Source organism: Panulirus ornatus, chromosome 56, assembly GCF_036320965.1.
Source record: "Panulirus ornatus isolate Po-2019 chromosome 56, ASM3632096v1, whole genome shotgun sequence".
Classification (NCBI taxonomy): domain Eukaryota; kingdom Metazoa; phylum Arthropoda; class Malacostraca; order Decapoda; family Palinuridae; genus Panulirus; species Panulirus ornatus.
The window spans coordinates 12,941,161-12,955,620 of NC_092279.1; the positions used below are offsets into that span (position 1 = coordinate 12,941,161).

A 14,460-nucleotide genomic window follows, 5' to 3' on the forward strand; every position below is an offset into this window, starting at 1 on the left:
GTGTTCAAAGGTCGTACCTTCGTGTTCAAAGGTCGTACCTTCGTGTTCAAAGGTCGTACCTTCGTGTTCAAAGGTCGTACCTTCGTGTTCAAAGGTCGTACCTTCGTGTCCAAGGGTGGTGATGATGAAGTTCATTTTTTCAAAATATCATTTCCCAGACCCTTTGACTTTGTTGTTGTTATTTCAATTAATCACATATTTTTTCTTCTTTTTGTCTTCTTAGTCACTTAATTAAAACTTTTTACTGGTTGCGATCCGGTTAGAACAGTAATCATTAAGACAGTTACACTAATTGCGACATCTGTGTGAATTCCTGCCCAAGTTTATGCTAAGCCCTAATTAGGCGAGACAAAGTTTTGAAAAAAAAAAAAAATGATGCGACATTTGAAATTAGGAAGAACACACACACACACACACACACACACACACACACACACACACACACACACACACTTATGATCCATCGTGCTTGATGGTGAACAACGAAGGCTTTAAAATAACGGGGGGAAAAAAACCCAACTAAGAACAGAAATGAAAATGGTTCATCATGGCAAATGTTAGAATCGCTGCAAACTAACACCTTTTAACAGATAATCACAAATAGCTTTTTTCTTCTTCTTCTTCATTGGCTGGTGTGACGAGAGTACTGGCTTGTTACGATCTCGCAAATGATGGTGGCCAGGTTACGACTAGCTAGGTATACATACGACGTCACAACCGGAAGTATGAAATAAATATAGACCCCCCCCCTCTAATTAAGCCTACATTACCCGACCATAATTAGCAATTTCACAGTTCACATCTTGGTTGAACGTTAATTTGCCTTATATCAAGCCGGATTCAGTGCGTCCTGATCATCATCAGCCAAACAGAATTATTTACGATAACACTTTTTGTGTGATCGGCGAAAGTCCTCGTCGTTCGTAACCAAAAATTCATTTTCGAATTTGATAAATCGTTTCTGTTTGACAGAGATTTTTTTTTTACCTTTTTCTACCTTTGACGGAGTAATCCAGTGTCCTGGTTGATCGGGAGCTGAATTAATCTGGTGATTTATTGCGCGCGTACTCCCTGTGTGCTGGCGAGGTCACCAGGTAATCTATGATGAAATCCTATAATGAAATGTAATCACGGTAATTAGATAATGAAATGTAATCACGGTAATTAAGTAACCAAATGTAATCACGATAATTAGATAATCAAATGTAATCATGGTAATCAAATAACCAAATGTAATCACGATAATTGAATAGTCAAATATAATCACGGTACTTCAATAGCCAAATGTAATCAAGGTAATTAAATAATCAAACATAATCACGGTACTTCAATAACCAAATGTAATCAAGGTAATCAAATAATCAAATACAATCACGGTAATTAGATAACCAAATGTGATCAAGGTAATTGAATAATCAAAGGTAATCAAATAACCAAATGCCTCATGCCTCTCTGAGAATCGTATGGAGCATCGTGTGTGTATATATATAGACTCTGTATAATAGAGCAATAGATATAAATATGTTAACAGGATGAAGGCCAGTATCATTCATTGGGGCTCCTTAGACATTACTTTTCATTCCACATGTTATGTATAAACTATCTGGGCAGAGTTCCAACACTGCCAACACCACACTACACCCAAACATTAAACAGCTGTGTCGATATGTGTAAATACCTTTTTTTTTTTTAATCATTTTTATTTTATTTTTTTTTACGGTGTATAAACAGATCCATTTTTTTTTTATTTTAATCTGTATCACAATTATGATTAGAATTTCATCTCTCTCTCTCTCTCTCTCTCTCTCTCTCTCTGGTCAAGTAAAGCCATCAACTAACTAGAAGGGAACACTTTGATGAGGAGTGACACCCCCCCCCGGTGGGAGCCACGTCCTCTCGTATATATTTAAGTACACACTGGGCATCGTCAGAATTTGAGGGTCTGCTCCAAACTGACCGCCAGCATCTGGCTATCGCGCTGTGAAACGGGATATCGCAGACTTTGTTTTCCTTCTTAATCTTCAGAAACATAATCCATGTTGTACGGTACCGTATTCTCCCAAGTCATCGGTATGTATATGTTCAATGAATACGTGAATCACGTCTTGAAAATGCTATCGTAAATAATTTTGTGGTACGTTTTCTTTTATCTTCTCTAGGTAATATATATACATGTATGATTATAATACTTTTTTTTCAGGGCAGAGTTTTAAGGTCAGCCTCTTAAATTCTGGCGATGCGATCCATAGATGCACAGTGTCAACGATTCATTAATCCTTCTCTGTCCTGGTATGTGATTCTCTCTCTCTCTTAGACGCTGCTGTGTGGAGGGGAAGAAGGGTTGTGTGTGGGGGTGTGTTTGTTCATACCACATCAACACGCCCAAGCTTAACACAACACAGCGGAGCCCTACCTACCTTAGCAGAGCGTTAGGTTGGCACACCGGAATATTTTGGTACATTGATGCGTTGGACCAGACAGACCTGTAAGGATGGGAGAGGGAGGGTGTGGGTGGAGGGGCAACGTTCATGGCTACCGGACCCTATGAGTCACATCTGTAAGGGCTGACAACTCTCACAGGACATGCTGGTGCAGGATGGGAGATCTAAGAGGTTGGTGGACCATGGGCCAGATCTGTAAAGTTCCTGCCATTTTTTTTTGTTTCTGTTTTTGGATCGCTGACGTCTAAAGTGAGGTCATGTGGGCTGGGGAGACTTATTGTACACTTATAAAACTAATAGCCAAGTTTATAACTCTTCAGTGTCTGCTATGAGCAGCACTCACTGGCTGGATCCCACGGTTTCTCGCAGTTTGAAAGATGGGGGATGATTCTGTCAGTATGTGTCTGGGAATCATGGTGATGGCAAACCTAAGCGATGGTTTACACCTACGGGACTGGAAGCTATGGTAATGGCATTGCGAGGCCATGGATTTGGATCCAGGGCGCTAGCAGACCCCTGCCTGGAAAGCTTCAGCCGAAGGTCAGATCAGTACACCCTCCCCCCGGAGCCGTCTCTGTGGTATACTTACGTCAAAGGACAGTTACGGGGCTTTTGACGGCCAATTAGGGTAAACTTATATCAACTAATGAGGTCGGAGGTACTACATTCTCTGCTTTTTAGTTTGGAAGGCTGAAACATAGGTTTATATTGTTCATTGATCTGGTTCAAGCAAGACGACACCATGAATTGCGTCTGTTGTGTTAGGGACTCTACCTTTGGCGAAGTGCGGGGTTTTGAAAACTTGCGTTTGGCGAATTCGGGCCATAAGTCTTGCCTTTCCGTTCGAGGGACACCATCCCGCTAACTAGGGCCATGAGTTATATCTACGGGTTTAGGGACCTTGTCATTGACCACCTAGGACTTCAAGTCTGCTCTGCAGTTTTGAGGACGCTTTCGTCAGGGAGATGGTACTGCTAAGTTAGAGCTACGGTTGTAGGGTCCCTGTCACTGGCTAGGACATTAAAGTTTGGGGGTCTACTGTTAGAGCAGATTCCGTTATGGTGGCGAGCCAAGGCCAAAGGACAAAAACAATGAAGGCTTGCGGGCCATGAATTTGATAAGCTGGGATCATCATCATTAAGATCTGAGTCACGTATTGAGTTAACGAGTCGTGTTTTGTGATACGATCTGAGGCCCTTTTGTTTAGAGGTGGTCGTGTAGGATAAGGCGAGGTGGTGGTTGTTGTGGTGGTGGTGGTGTTAGGTATGGAACATTGGAATACGCCGGGCACCAGTCAGACCAGGTTCCAGGGGTGTGGTGATGTAATAGAGGGCTCGTCGGTCCAGCTCTAAGTACCGTAAGGCCGTACAGAATCTGCCAGAGCGTCGTATTGCCGCGTCGCGGGTGCGAGTTACAGAGTATCTCTAGCGGGACCTGCGAGTACTGGCAGGCCGTGCGTTTGGGATCTGAAATGTACGGAGAGGTAAGGAGTCGCATCCTCCCCTCTGTATGTAAGGCATAGCGACTGATATTAGGTAGAAATATCACCACTACTCTCACAAACGGCTAGGAAAAAAAAATTGGGTGTACAAAGTGTCCTTCTACCTTAAAATGTCCTACGAGTTTAATATTCAAATGAAACCAAAAAATATATATAAGTATTTACAGTGTGTAAGAACAACCTCATGGAAACAAGTTATACAAAACTGGATATAAAAATGGGGGCCATGACAAGACGGCCGGTTGTAAATGGAGGAGGAGAGGAATCTTTGGAGGTGAGGAGGTAATTTCCTGTCCGTGTCACTAACTCTTCCCGACAACCTCAGTAAATGTTTTCCTTGTGGAAGTTCAGGGGAAGAATGACTTCCCGGGTCATCAATCTCTGCGCCTCCTTCTTCTTCTTCCTCTTGACCTTGCCTCGCTGGTAGACCCTGACGGCGACGAGGGCGGAGGCGAAGACCAAGAGGGAGACCAAGACGGCCACAGCCCCAAGGATCAGGTAAAGCCAAGGGACGGTGAAGTAGATGCAGGTGGAGCGGAGCTCGTCAGCGCCGGACGGGCAGTGCTTCACGCCGTCGCACCATAGCTCAGGGTTGATGCACGCGTCCAGTTCCGGACACTGGTGGGGGCAGGACGCCCCAGTGTTGTGTCCCCGCCCGCCAGCGCTCTTCAGAGATTCCAGCGCGGAGGGGCGCGGTTCCCGGCGCACCTCAAGCCAAGTCAGCTTGTATTTGGCCGGCTCTCTGGCCAGGTAGCGGATAATCAGGCTGTCCGGCCGAGGCTCCATCATGTCCAGCGCCGTGTTCCAGCCGGACGAGAAGATATCCACGCAGTCCGTCACCCCACTTTCCGGGCAGACGGCCTTGATGGGAGTGGCCGTGTGGCTGCCGAAGATCACCACCCTGTTCTCCGTAGAGCACCGCTGACTAGAGGCGTGGTAGCCGGGGATGTTCAGGTACAGGTGGCTGTGTTCGCGGGCAACAACCTTCCACGGGTACTCGTTGCATTGCGAGATCTCCTCGTCGCTCTGGATTATGATTGACCCCGTGGATCCGTTCAGGATCCGCTCCTCGTTACACTCCCTCGTCTTGACGAACTCATATTCGGCATCGAAGAAGAAGTCGTTGAAGTCCTGACCCCACTTCATGGCCTTGATGGCAAACCTGAGCTGCACCAGGCGCGTGTGACTGTAGAAAGTCGTCGGCGTGGCCGCGGCGTCACACATGCAGCCGAGGGGTAGCCGGGTGTGGGCCCACGGCTCCTCCCACGCCTCTAGCACGGCCAACCCAGGCACGCGTGCGATGCACTCGTACAGGTTCGACTGGAAGTTGTGGAACGTCTTGCACATGTTGCCACTGAATCCCACGTTCGTGATGGTGAGTCTTATCGCTTCCCCTGGAAGTGTCTGAAACGTGTACTTACAGGACAAGGAAGACTTGCCTCCCCGACCGTAGAGAAACACGTTTTTAGGGGAGGTAAAGTGACCCTTATAATCTTGAGCACTCGTGAACACTCTGTCGCAGTCGCTGCCGGACTCCTTCCCGGGCTGGAACAGACTGACGTACTCGTAGTGAATCGCGTACTCGAGCGGCAGGAGGGTGGTCCCGTCCGTGAACTCCTGCGTGATGAAAAGTGACGGTCCCGTCGAGAGGAAGCTCTCCCTGAGCGTGCACGGCTTGCTGACCGTCCCCTTCTGTCGGGACCTGACGCATATTGGGGGCAGCTGCTCGTCGCAGAACTCGCCTATCAAGGTCGAGGTTTCCGACTCGGGGTTCGAGAATGTCTTTCCGTCGTAGATGGCTAGGCGATTGCGGCACGTTATGTAGTTCATGATCATGGCTTTCCTCCGCGTCCTGTGGTATTTGGTGAAATACATCCACACTACCTCGTCCCTCCGCCCCTGGAACTCGTAGGAGCAGGAGGTGTTGGCAGGGAGGGCGTACACCGGGCTGTACACCACCCCGCTGCTGCCACCGAAGCTCTTGATAACCTGAGCGCACTGCATGGCGTTCACGCTGTTCACGTTCTTCTTCATGAAGAACACGTGGGCTTCCAGTTCGAAGCCCGTGACCAGGTTCGGGAGGTGGTTCATCATGCCCGACGTGGCCGTCTGGAACACCACCAGCATCTCGGGGCCGCTGGAAGTGATGTTGGGGATGGTGGCGGTGCCGCAAACTTTCGCCAGCAGCGGCGCCTTCATTGACCCGCCGTCGTAGACGAGGAGGTAGTCTTCCGGGGCGCGGCACTCGTTGTCCTGCCGCAGGCGAGACTCAGGCGACACGCGGCCCCCGTGCCCCTGGCGACCCACCTGCACCAGGCGGTCGTTGTCCTGGCGCAGGGTCACTACCGGCACCAGGTCAGGTGAAGGCGCCCTCAGCGCCTTCACCAGGTAGTAACAGGTAACGTTCCGGGGATAGAGGCCGGGGAAGTTAGGCGACTGGAGCCGGCACTGGCGGGCCCTACAGCCCTGGAAGACGCGGCTGCACACGCTGTTGCGCACCATGTCCCCACGGTACTTGGCCGTCCCACCCCGTCCGTACCGTACGACGGCTCGCTCACGACGCAGGAACTTGTACCTGTAGGAGGGGACACCGTAGGGCATCTAAGTTACTCATGGAACCTTAATACTGAGGTAACTAAGTTGAGATATATAAGCATCTGGACATAACATCTAAACATTCCTGTTAAATTCATCTCAACTTTCGGAATTAGAAAAAAAACCCGTCACACTTTAAAGTAATTTTCCCTTAAATATTTGACTTAGAGAACTGACAGACATCATTGTTCAAAATTACTGATTCCGGAACTGTCTTTGATAAAAGTAGTTCCAAACAATATCAAAGGCGGTAAAGCGTATCATTGTGGTTTCCAGGTACATTAACTCATGTTCTGGTCGTTGAATGCTGGATTGCGGATCTTTTCCTGTACCTAACTGTACCCTGGAACTGTAATTCAACATCCTGCCAACCATTACTCAAGGAACTTCTATGATGAAAACACCCTCGAACTCCCCCTACGCCCCCGGAACCCGCCCTTTGAACACTTACTTGATCTTGAACTTGAGGGGGTTGTCGAAGTACTCCCCCTGGGTGGTGGAGGCGGCGTGGAGGGTGACGGCGACGGTGTCGCTCTCGCTGTAGTACACGTTGAGGCCCGACCCCTCTCCGCACCAGCGGCCGCCGCGCACGGGAAGCTTCGGCTCCTCGATGCTCACCCGGTCGCCCTCGCAGCCGCCCACGCGCCCTCCTGCTCCGGGAGGGAGTACATGGGGAGAGAAGAGACAGAACGTCGTCGTCAGTGGCGCCTGGAGGATGCTGAAGACAGTGGGAATGGAGGAAATGATGGAGGTGAAGAAGAACTGGATTCTTTAATGTAGAAGGCGCGAGAGGCGGAGGGAGGCGGAGGAGGAGGAGGAGGGTGGATGACGAAGGCGTTTAGTACCTGAAATAGGGCGGGCGGGGGAAAGGAGAAGCCCCTGGGGTCTAGAAGCGTCGTGTATTGTATGTTAAGGTGAGTGTGTAGCTGGGGAGGTGGTGCTCCAGCGTGACTCCAGGGTGTGAGATAGAACATGGAAGTTGTTGAGTTGTGTAGTGTTCGGGGCTGAGGCCTCTGACATTTATTGATATATTATATGTCTGATCAGAAAATGAAAGCAACCATAGAGAGAGATCTCTAACGATGTATCGTGCTCGACACACAGACATGTCTACTTTCGGACTGTTTACAAGAAACATGTAATTGCTGATTCAACAACATCATGGCATTTTTTTTTTTATCGTTTTTCTCTTTTGAGGAATTTACCTTGTTTACGCTGAAGGCTTTGATAGTTATCAGTGTCTTTTCTGGGCATCCACGGGTTTTAGACACTGGATTTTGAAGGTCGTGACCAAATCTCTTGGTAATGTAAACATATTTTTTGAAAGCGTTAAGCCCTATTCTTTCTATATCAGTTAACTCGATTATACTGAAAGTTTGGCCATATTTTTGAGCGCTGCGGGAGCCTCATATGGTCACGAAGAGAGTAGGTATATAGATAATACATGCTATTAACTTTTCCTACCGAAGCTCATTCATAATTATCTTTCCCTGACAATCATTTTTCCCCCCCGAAAAATATTAAATCCTGTAAACCACATACCACAGGTGAGGCGTGGCAGCATCGCTCAAGGGAGGTCTCCCCCTCCCGCATAACTACCCTCGCAACAAAGTGAACGACCTTAAACTGCCTCAGTAGTGGGAGTCGAGGCGGGAAAATCGATACGAGGGGGGGAGGGGGGGGGGATGGAAGCCATTTTAAGCCCGAATGTTTTTCGAGCCTGCCTGCCTGCCGGTGGTGCAAGGTCCTGCCGGAGTTATCTTACTCTCGTACGGAAGACGCCGGTGGTGTACGGAAGACGCCCATGGTTTACGGAAGACGCCAGTGGTGTACGGAAGACGCCGTAGGGTTTTACGGAAGACGCCAGTGGGTTTACGGAAGACGCCAGCGATTACGGAAGACGCCAGCGATTACGGAAGACGACCGTGGTGGGTTACGGAATATTTATGTTTACGGAAGACTCCTGTAGTTTCGTAAGAGTCGTGACGTAAGGAATATCAGGACCCTACCAGGTGTAGAGGTCCTCGCGTGCCCCAGGAAGGTCTTGATACCAGTGTCATACTGAGGTTTGCATCGAGCAACGCGAGGGAAAACGTTTTGCAGAGTCCCTGCATCATTGCACGATCAAGATGGTCAGCTGGAGCTGTGGACTCAAGGTTGAAGGGGGGTGGGAGTTTGAGCACCTTCTTATGCAGCCTTGATGAGGTGTAGACTTAAATATTTGTACATAGTAACGTGTCTTAGCCTATCACTCTACCTTTTGTCTTTTTTTTTCCTTCATTTTTCTTTTCATCTTCCACTTCTGTTTCTGTCTTACTCGCTTCTTCACGTTTTCTTCATTTTTTTCTACTCTTGCTCCTATCTCATCGTATTTCTCTCTCTCTCTCTCTCTCTCTCTCTCTCTCTCTCTCTCTCTCTCTCTCTCTCTCTCTCTCTCTCTCTCTCTCTCTCTCTCTCTCTCTCAAAAACTAACTAGCCTCATCCACTAATACTAAACAATGACTGACCGACCCATTTTTTTTTTCTTGTTTCATATCTCAGGTTCGCCAATGTTTGCTTGCAAGTTTTCCCCAGGGTACATAGCATCAGTATGCTGGACGATGTATTACAACTTTTAGGCAGCAATTGTTTCGTCGTGGTATCTTGATTTTCCTCAATAAAAAGACAAAGAAAGAAAATCGTTCTTATGTCCAAGATGATGAGCGACTTTCAATCCTTAATAGAGTACATTTCCAGACAGTCCCATACCAACTGAAGTTCCAGGAAGGCACGCTTCCCGAGCCCAATATGATCCATCCATCTCTGGATTTCTGGTATCTGGAGCGATCGTGACATCCAGAAAACTTCGGGAAGCCCGTCATAACTTAGACCCAAAAGGGTTTAATAGTTACGTAATGACCTCAAGTTGGCGGGCCGTGAAAATGGGATGCGACAGGAATTTGAAGGTAATGGAGGTGACTTTTAATGAAAGTTTAACTCCCGCAAGTTTGTCTCGAAAATTGCTGGTGCGCTTATCAATTGGTCGTGGGCTTACAGACAGGAAGGCAACGTGAGCCGTGTTTGTGATGTATGGGGGTGCCTGTTGGTGTGGCGGTGGTGGTGGTGGTGGTGGTGGCTGGTGTGGTAGGGGGTGGTGGTGCTTGTTGGTGTGGTGTGGTAGGAGGTGGTGTAGTGAATGTGGTGAAGGATGTAGGTGTAGTCAATTTGGTTAAGGTGTGGGTGTATCAGGTGTGGTGAAGGTGTGGGTGTATCAGGTAAACATAGAAGATAAACGGGAGGAAATAAGGTTCGTTGCGTTTCTCTTTTCCGTGAATAAAAGAGAGAAAAAGGAAAAGAAAAAGATAATTCGAAGCATTCACGAAAGTCCTGTCAATCCTAAGAAATAGACAGAGATTATGAGGCAGGGAAGATGACAGGTGGCCATACCCTCGTCACAAGATAGAGAGGCAACTACTTGCAAGCACCCTGTAATTACTGGGTTGCCTTCCTCCGTGCATCAGTACTCTGGGGCGGCTTCGTAATGATCCCCCCCTTTACGAACACGCTCGAGTTACAATTGCTTTGAATCATGCCTGTGATTCGAGCAGCGAGATTCAAGCGTCGGGGGAGAGGCGTCGTGAGACCACCCCGAGTAACGACGCATTCAGGAAAGCAGAACCTGTAATTACACTTCAATGTGTTGTCGATAACGCTGCGCACAGAGGTGGGCCATAGTCATGAGGGCTGCACGATGCATGATGAGGGTAGGGAGGGGAGGGGGAGGGTAAATGATGATTGGATGATGCGGAAAGTGGAGGCGAGGAGTGGAAACATAACCGCTGATTAGTGAGGAGGAAAATTGTGGCAGCTGATTGATCAAATGCGAGATGATCGTAACACCAGGTTATTATTTGCTAACCTGGTTCCATTTAGGACTTCCCTGTCATCTGTAACCACAATCGTGTCAGGGAAGGCGAACATTTAACGACTACCTTTCATATCGTTGCCTGACGGAAACCGATATTACTTCACAAAAAAGAAAAAAATGATAAAAGGTCATAACCATCAAAAAAGAAGAAAAAGGTCTTTCATTGGAAATTCACTGGAGATGAATGAAGCTCAGAAAGACCCTTCCTTTCAACCACCCACTTACCATCATCATCATCATCATCATCATCATCACCATTATCATCATCATCATCATCATCATCATCATCATTATCATCATCACCATTATCATCATCATCATCATCATCATCATCATCATCATACAGACTTGGTCTGAAGCAACAGGTCCGCTGTGTACGCCAGGCGACGTGCTGTAAAGGCTCTGGGTTTCGCTCAGCCGTGCTTAGATAAGGCGGCCCCCACCACACGGCCCGCCCCACGGACCCGGCCTCCACGATTGTAAGCCAGACAGTGTCTACGTCTGCCCAGCGAAGTCGAAGGGATCAGCAGACCGAGACTCCAACAGAGATGCTCATACACACTGCAGGAGGGTCAGGAAGCAGTTGGATAGTCGGAGACGCAAGATCGAATGACAGGAGGTGGGGTGGGGGAGTACAGCGGTGTGTCGTGTTGATCTTTCCCTTTTTTCCCGTGTGTGGTATCGACGGTATTAGCTCGAACTGTCTGTCGCTCCTTAGTTTCCTTTGGTTTGTAAAAGGAAACTGATTATCTTTAGCTAATTCTCTGGGAAAGGTATGAGATACGTTCGTAATCTTCTGTTAATCCCGCTGCAAAGTTCTGCGATTAATTAATGATCTTTTGTTAAGTTCTCGTATATAAAAGTTTGCGACAGGCAACTGCAGTCTGCTGGTCCTCTGTGTAGTCTAGGGTGACATGTGGAGCTCTGATGATGACATCACCAGGCCCGTCTTCTCATCTGTCGTGATCAGTGTTGACGCTGCTCATAATCCGTCCGCTCATTAATCGTGATTAATGTTTTCATTACTCCGAATGAGTCTCCCTGTCGCTCAGGATTAAATTAGACGTCATACCATGGCGAGTGCTTAGAATCATTGGCAAGAGTCTAGATCATTTTTAGTAATGCTTGACGTTCCAACGTACACAGGCAGGTGTATGGAGTCGCACACAGGCAGGTGTATGGAGTCGTACACAGGCAGGTGTATGGAAGCAAAATACACATACAGCTGGGTGTATGGACGCATGAAATATGCAGACAGGTGCATAGAGGCAGAGTATACACGAACAAGTTGTATGGAATCAAAACCTACAGAAGAGGAAAAGAAAACAAAAAATGTCTAGTGATACACAGACGTGTCAGAAATACAGTGTGTGAGCCACTAAAGACAAACGTGTTAGTGGCTCACACACTGTCAGGGGTGACATACAGGTCCTGGAGGCACCACACTGGTATTTACCGTCACACACACGTGTTTAAGGGCACTCAAGCGGGCGTTTTGATCCCCCAAACACGTGTCTGTGCCACACGAGGGCGTCTTGAGTTCCGCACTAGTGTTCATGGTCAGATACAGGTGCCTTGGGGCTACAGAAACAGTTGTTTATTGTCACGAATGACCTCTAGATGACCCGCGAATATCAGCACACACACACACACACACACACACACACACACACACACACACACACACACACACACACACACTCACACACTCGGTGTTACAGAGTATCACGCGTCACTTTGATCCAGGGAAAGTATCCATCACCACTTCTCTTTAGCTTGGGGTCCCGAGTCAGCCCTGCCCTACCCCAACTAAACTCTTCTATGCCACCCAGCAAAAGTCCCAGCCATCATCCCCGCCTCACCACCAGCACCCCCGGCCGCACACAGAACTCCCACCCGCTCTCTCTCTCTCTCTCTCTCTCTCTCTCTCTCTCTCTCTCTCTCTCTCTCTCTCTCTCTCTCTCTCTCTCTCTCTCTCTCTCTCTCTCTCTAGCTAATGATTTCCTTGATCTCTTGATTGCAGGAATCCTGACTGTTTGTTCGTCTCCGCTCATCCCATCCCCCTCCTCCCCCCTAGATGCTATCACCACCACCACCACCTCTCCTACCTCCACGCCCGCTTTTTCGGTGTGTGTGTGTGTGTGTGTGTGTGTGTGTGTGTGTGTGTGTGTGTGTTATATTTTATTTCTAGTTCCCTTTCTCCAGGTGTGGAACTATTTATCTCGTACTATGTAATGATCTGCTTAAAAATGAAATAATGATATATATTTCTTTCAGCTTGATAACGCTACCATTGGAAGCTGTAATTAGTTTTATATAATTTTTTTTTTCCAGTTGGAAACATCGTTTTTCTTTTTGAACTCGGTGTATTTTCTCGTCACTCACTGCCCACAGCCGTGTGTGTGTGTGTGTGTGTGTGTGTGTGTGTGTGTGTGGAAGGGAGGTAGTCAGGCTGTACTGTCACGTCATGTAGGGTCGATTACACGTCCGTTTTAACTGGGGAATGAGCGAATCCGTCAGCAACGCCCATGGTAAAGGATGTGTACCGTCCACTTCCCCCGATACGTTGCGACACTTTTCTTTATTCTTCGTTTGAGGGCGTTTCAGAATGTCTCGTCCTCCTCCCGCTAGTTATTTCTATATTAATTATAAAGAGTTTTATTAGTTGTCCCTCGTCATCATCATCGTTAATTGTTATTTATCATCCGTTTGTTATTATTTTCTGTTCATTTTACATTGTATTTTATGCACTGGTTCATGTTTTCCATCATTGCTAATGACTGTAGTTTAGAATGCCCCAGTTATTCATAGGCTCAGTTAATCAAACAACTGCTTATACTTCCCCAACATCTTATTCACGGGGCTCCCGCATCTTTAAGTCTGCGCTTCAGCCAGGAGCAGGGAAATGATGGAGTCTTTTCTATCTACTCGTCCGATAACGATGAAATAGCCTTGTCGAAGGAAATGCGAAAGGAATTCACTTAGCATCAGATCACCGAGTCCTTTCGAGGCTGTTTGTATAAGAGGAAGACATAAGGAATACTTATAAACTTATAAAGTTTACGTGTGACTAAGGAGGCACAAATAATGTAAATTGTGGAGCTGAAGCAATTTATCCATCGAGTTTATTCTTAAACTTTTCTTTAGTTCTGTCTTCAGCAATCCCGTTTATAGAAATTGACTTTGCCTCGATCGAAGTTGATTGACTGCATATCCACGAGTTTGTTTACTGTGAATGAAGGCAGACAAACCTGACCTTTACGTTTAGTTCGAGATATTTTCAAAGACTTTGATTTGCGTTAATACCTGTATGAGACCATCACTCAACCTTGGGCTTCTCTGAGTTAAATGCGTGTACGTCGTCCAGTCGCCTCTCGTGGTACTTCTTCTGTCTGGTAATCGTCTCGTTAGCTCCCTTGCTGTGGCCTCTCCATCCTGTTTGCCTTTATTTTCCTTTGAGTAGGATTAACCAAAACATAACACAGGGTTCAGGAAGGAGACGTATGAATGAATCACGAGTGAGGAATGTTCCTCGGGAAGCTAGAGAGCCTTGTCGCTTCGCAGGAGTCCATCCTTTCCCTGCTGATGAGTGCAGCGCAGCCTTGAAGCTGCAGGAACCCTTGGATGGGAAGTCCTGGCATGATCAGTGATAATCATAGATAGGTACAGATATTAAACTCATCAATTACCTTACAATTACCTTACTGTAATTACAATTACCTTACTGTAATTAATATATAATTAGTGAATTATCTTTATCTTACCATCAGCTGCCGCGACGTTGAAGTGGCCGACGTGGAACTCGGAGAAGGTGATCTGGATGATGTCCCCGTGGGCCCTGCCGATGGCGGTGAAGGTGAGGATGCACTTGAAGCCCTCCGAGGGCGTGCCGCCCTCCAGCAGGAGGAGCGGGTGGGAGGGTGCTGGGGGCGGCCCTGCGCGGGAGGCGGGAGGCGCGGGAACCTCGAGCTGGTACGTGTGATCCACGTACCCATAGTACGTGCGGTTGCAGACTG

At 47.6% G+C, this 14,460-nt stretch overlaps 1 protein-coding gene across 2 annotated transcripts in view; it reads right to left on the reverse strand.

The window, feature by feature from the left end:
• LOC139765901 (uncharacterized) overlaps positions 1-14,460 on the reverse strand; it is a 216,114-nt gene that overhangs the window by 363 nt on the left and 201,291 nt on the right. For both annotated transcript variants that reach the window (XM_071693845.1, XM_071693846.1), the window contains 3 exons: positions 14,209-14,457; positions 6,989-7,187; positions 1-6,517 (listed from right to left, as the gene is read on the reverse strand). The exon at positions 1-6,517 is cut by the window's left edge and continues 363 nt beyond it. In XM_071693845.1, coding sequence (XP_071549946.1) covers positions 4,264-6,517; positions 6,989-7,187; positions 14,209-14,457 — 2,702 coding nt within the window. In that variant the 3' untranslated portion in view covers positions 1-4,263. The remainder of the gene's footprint in view (positions 6,518-6,988; positions 7,188-14,208; positions 14,458-14,460) is intronic.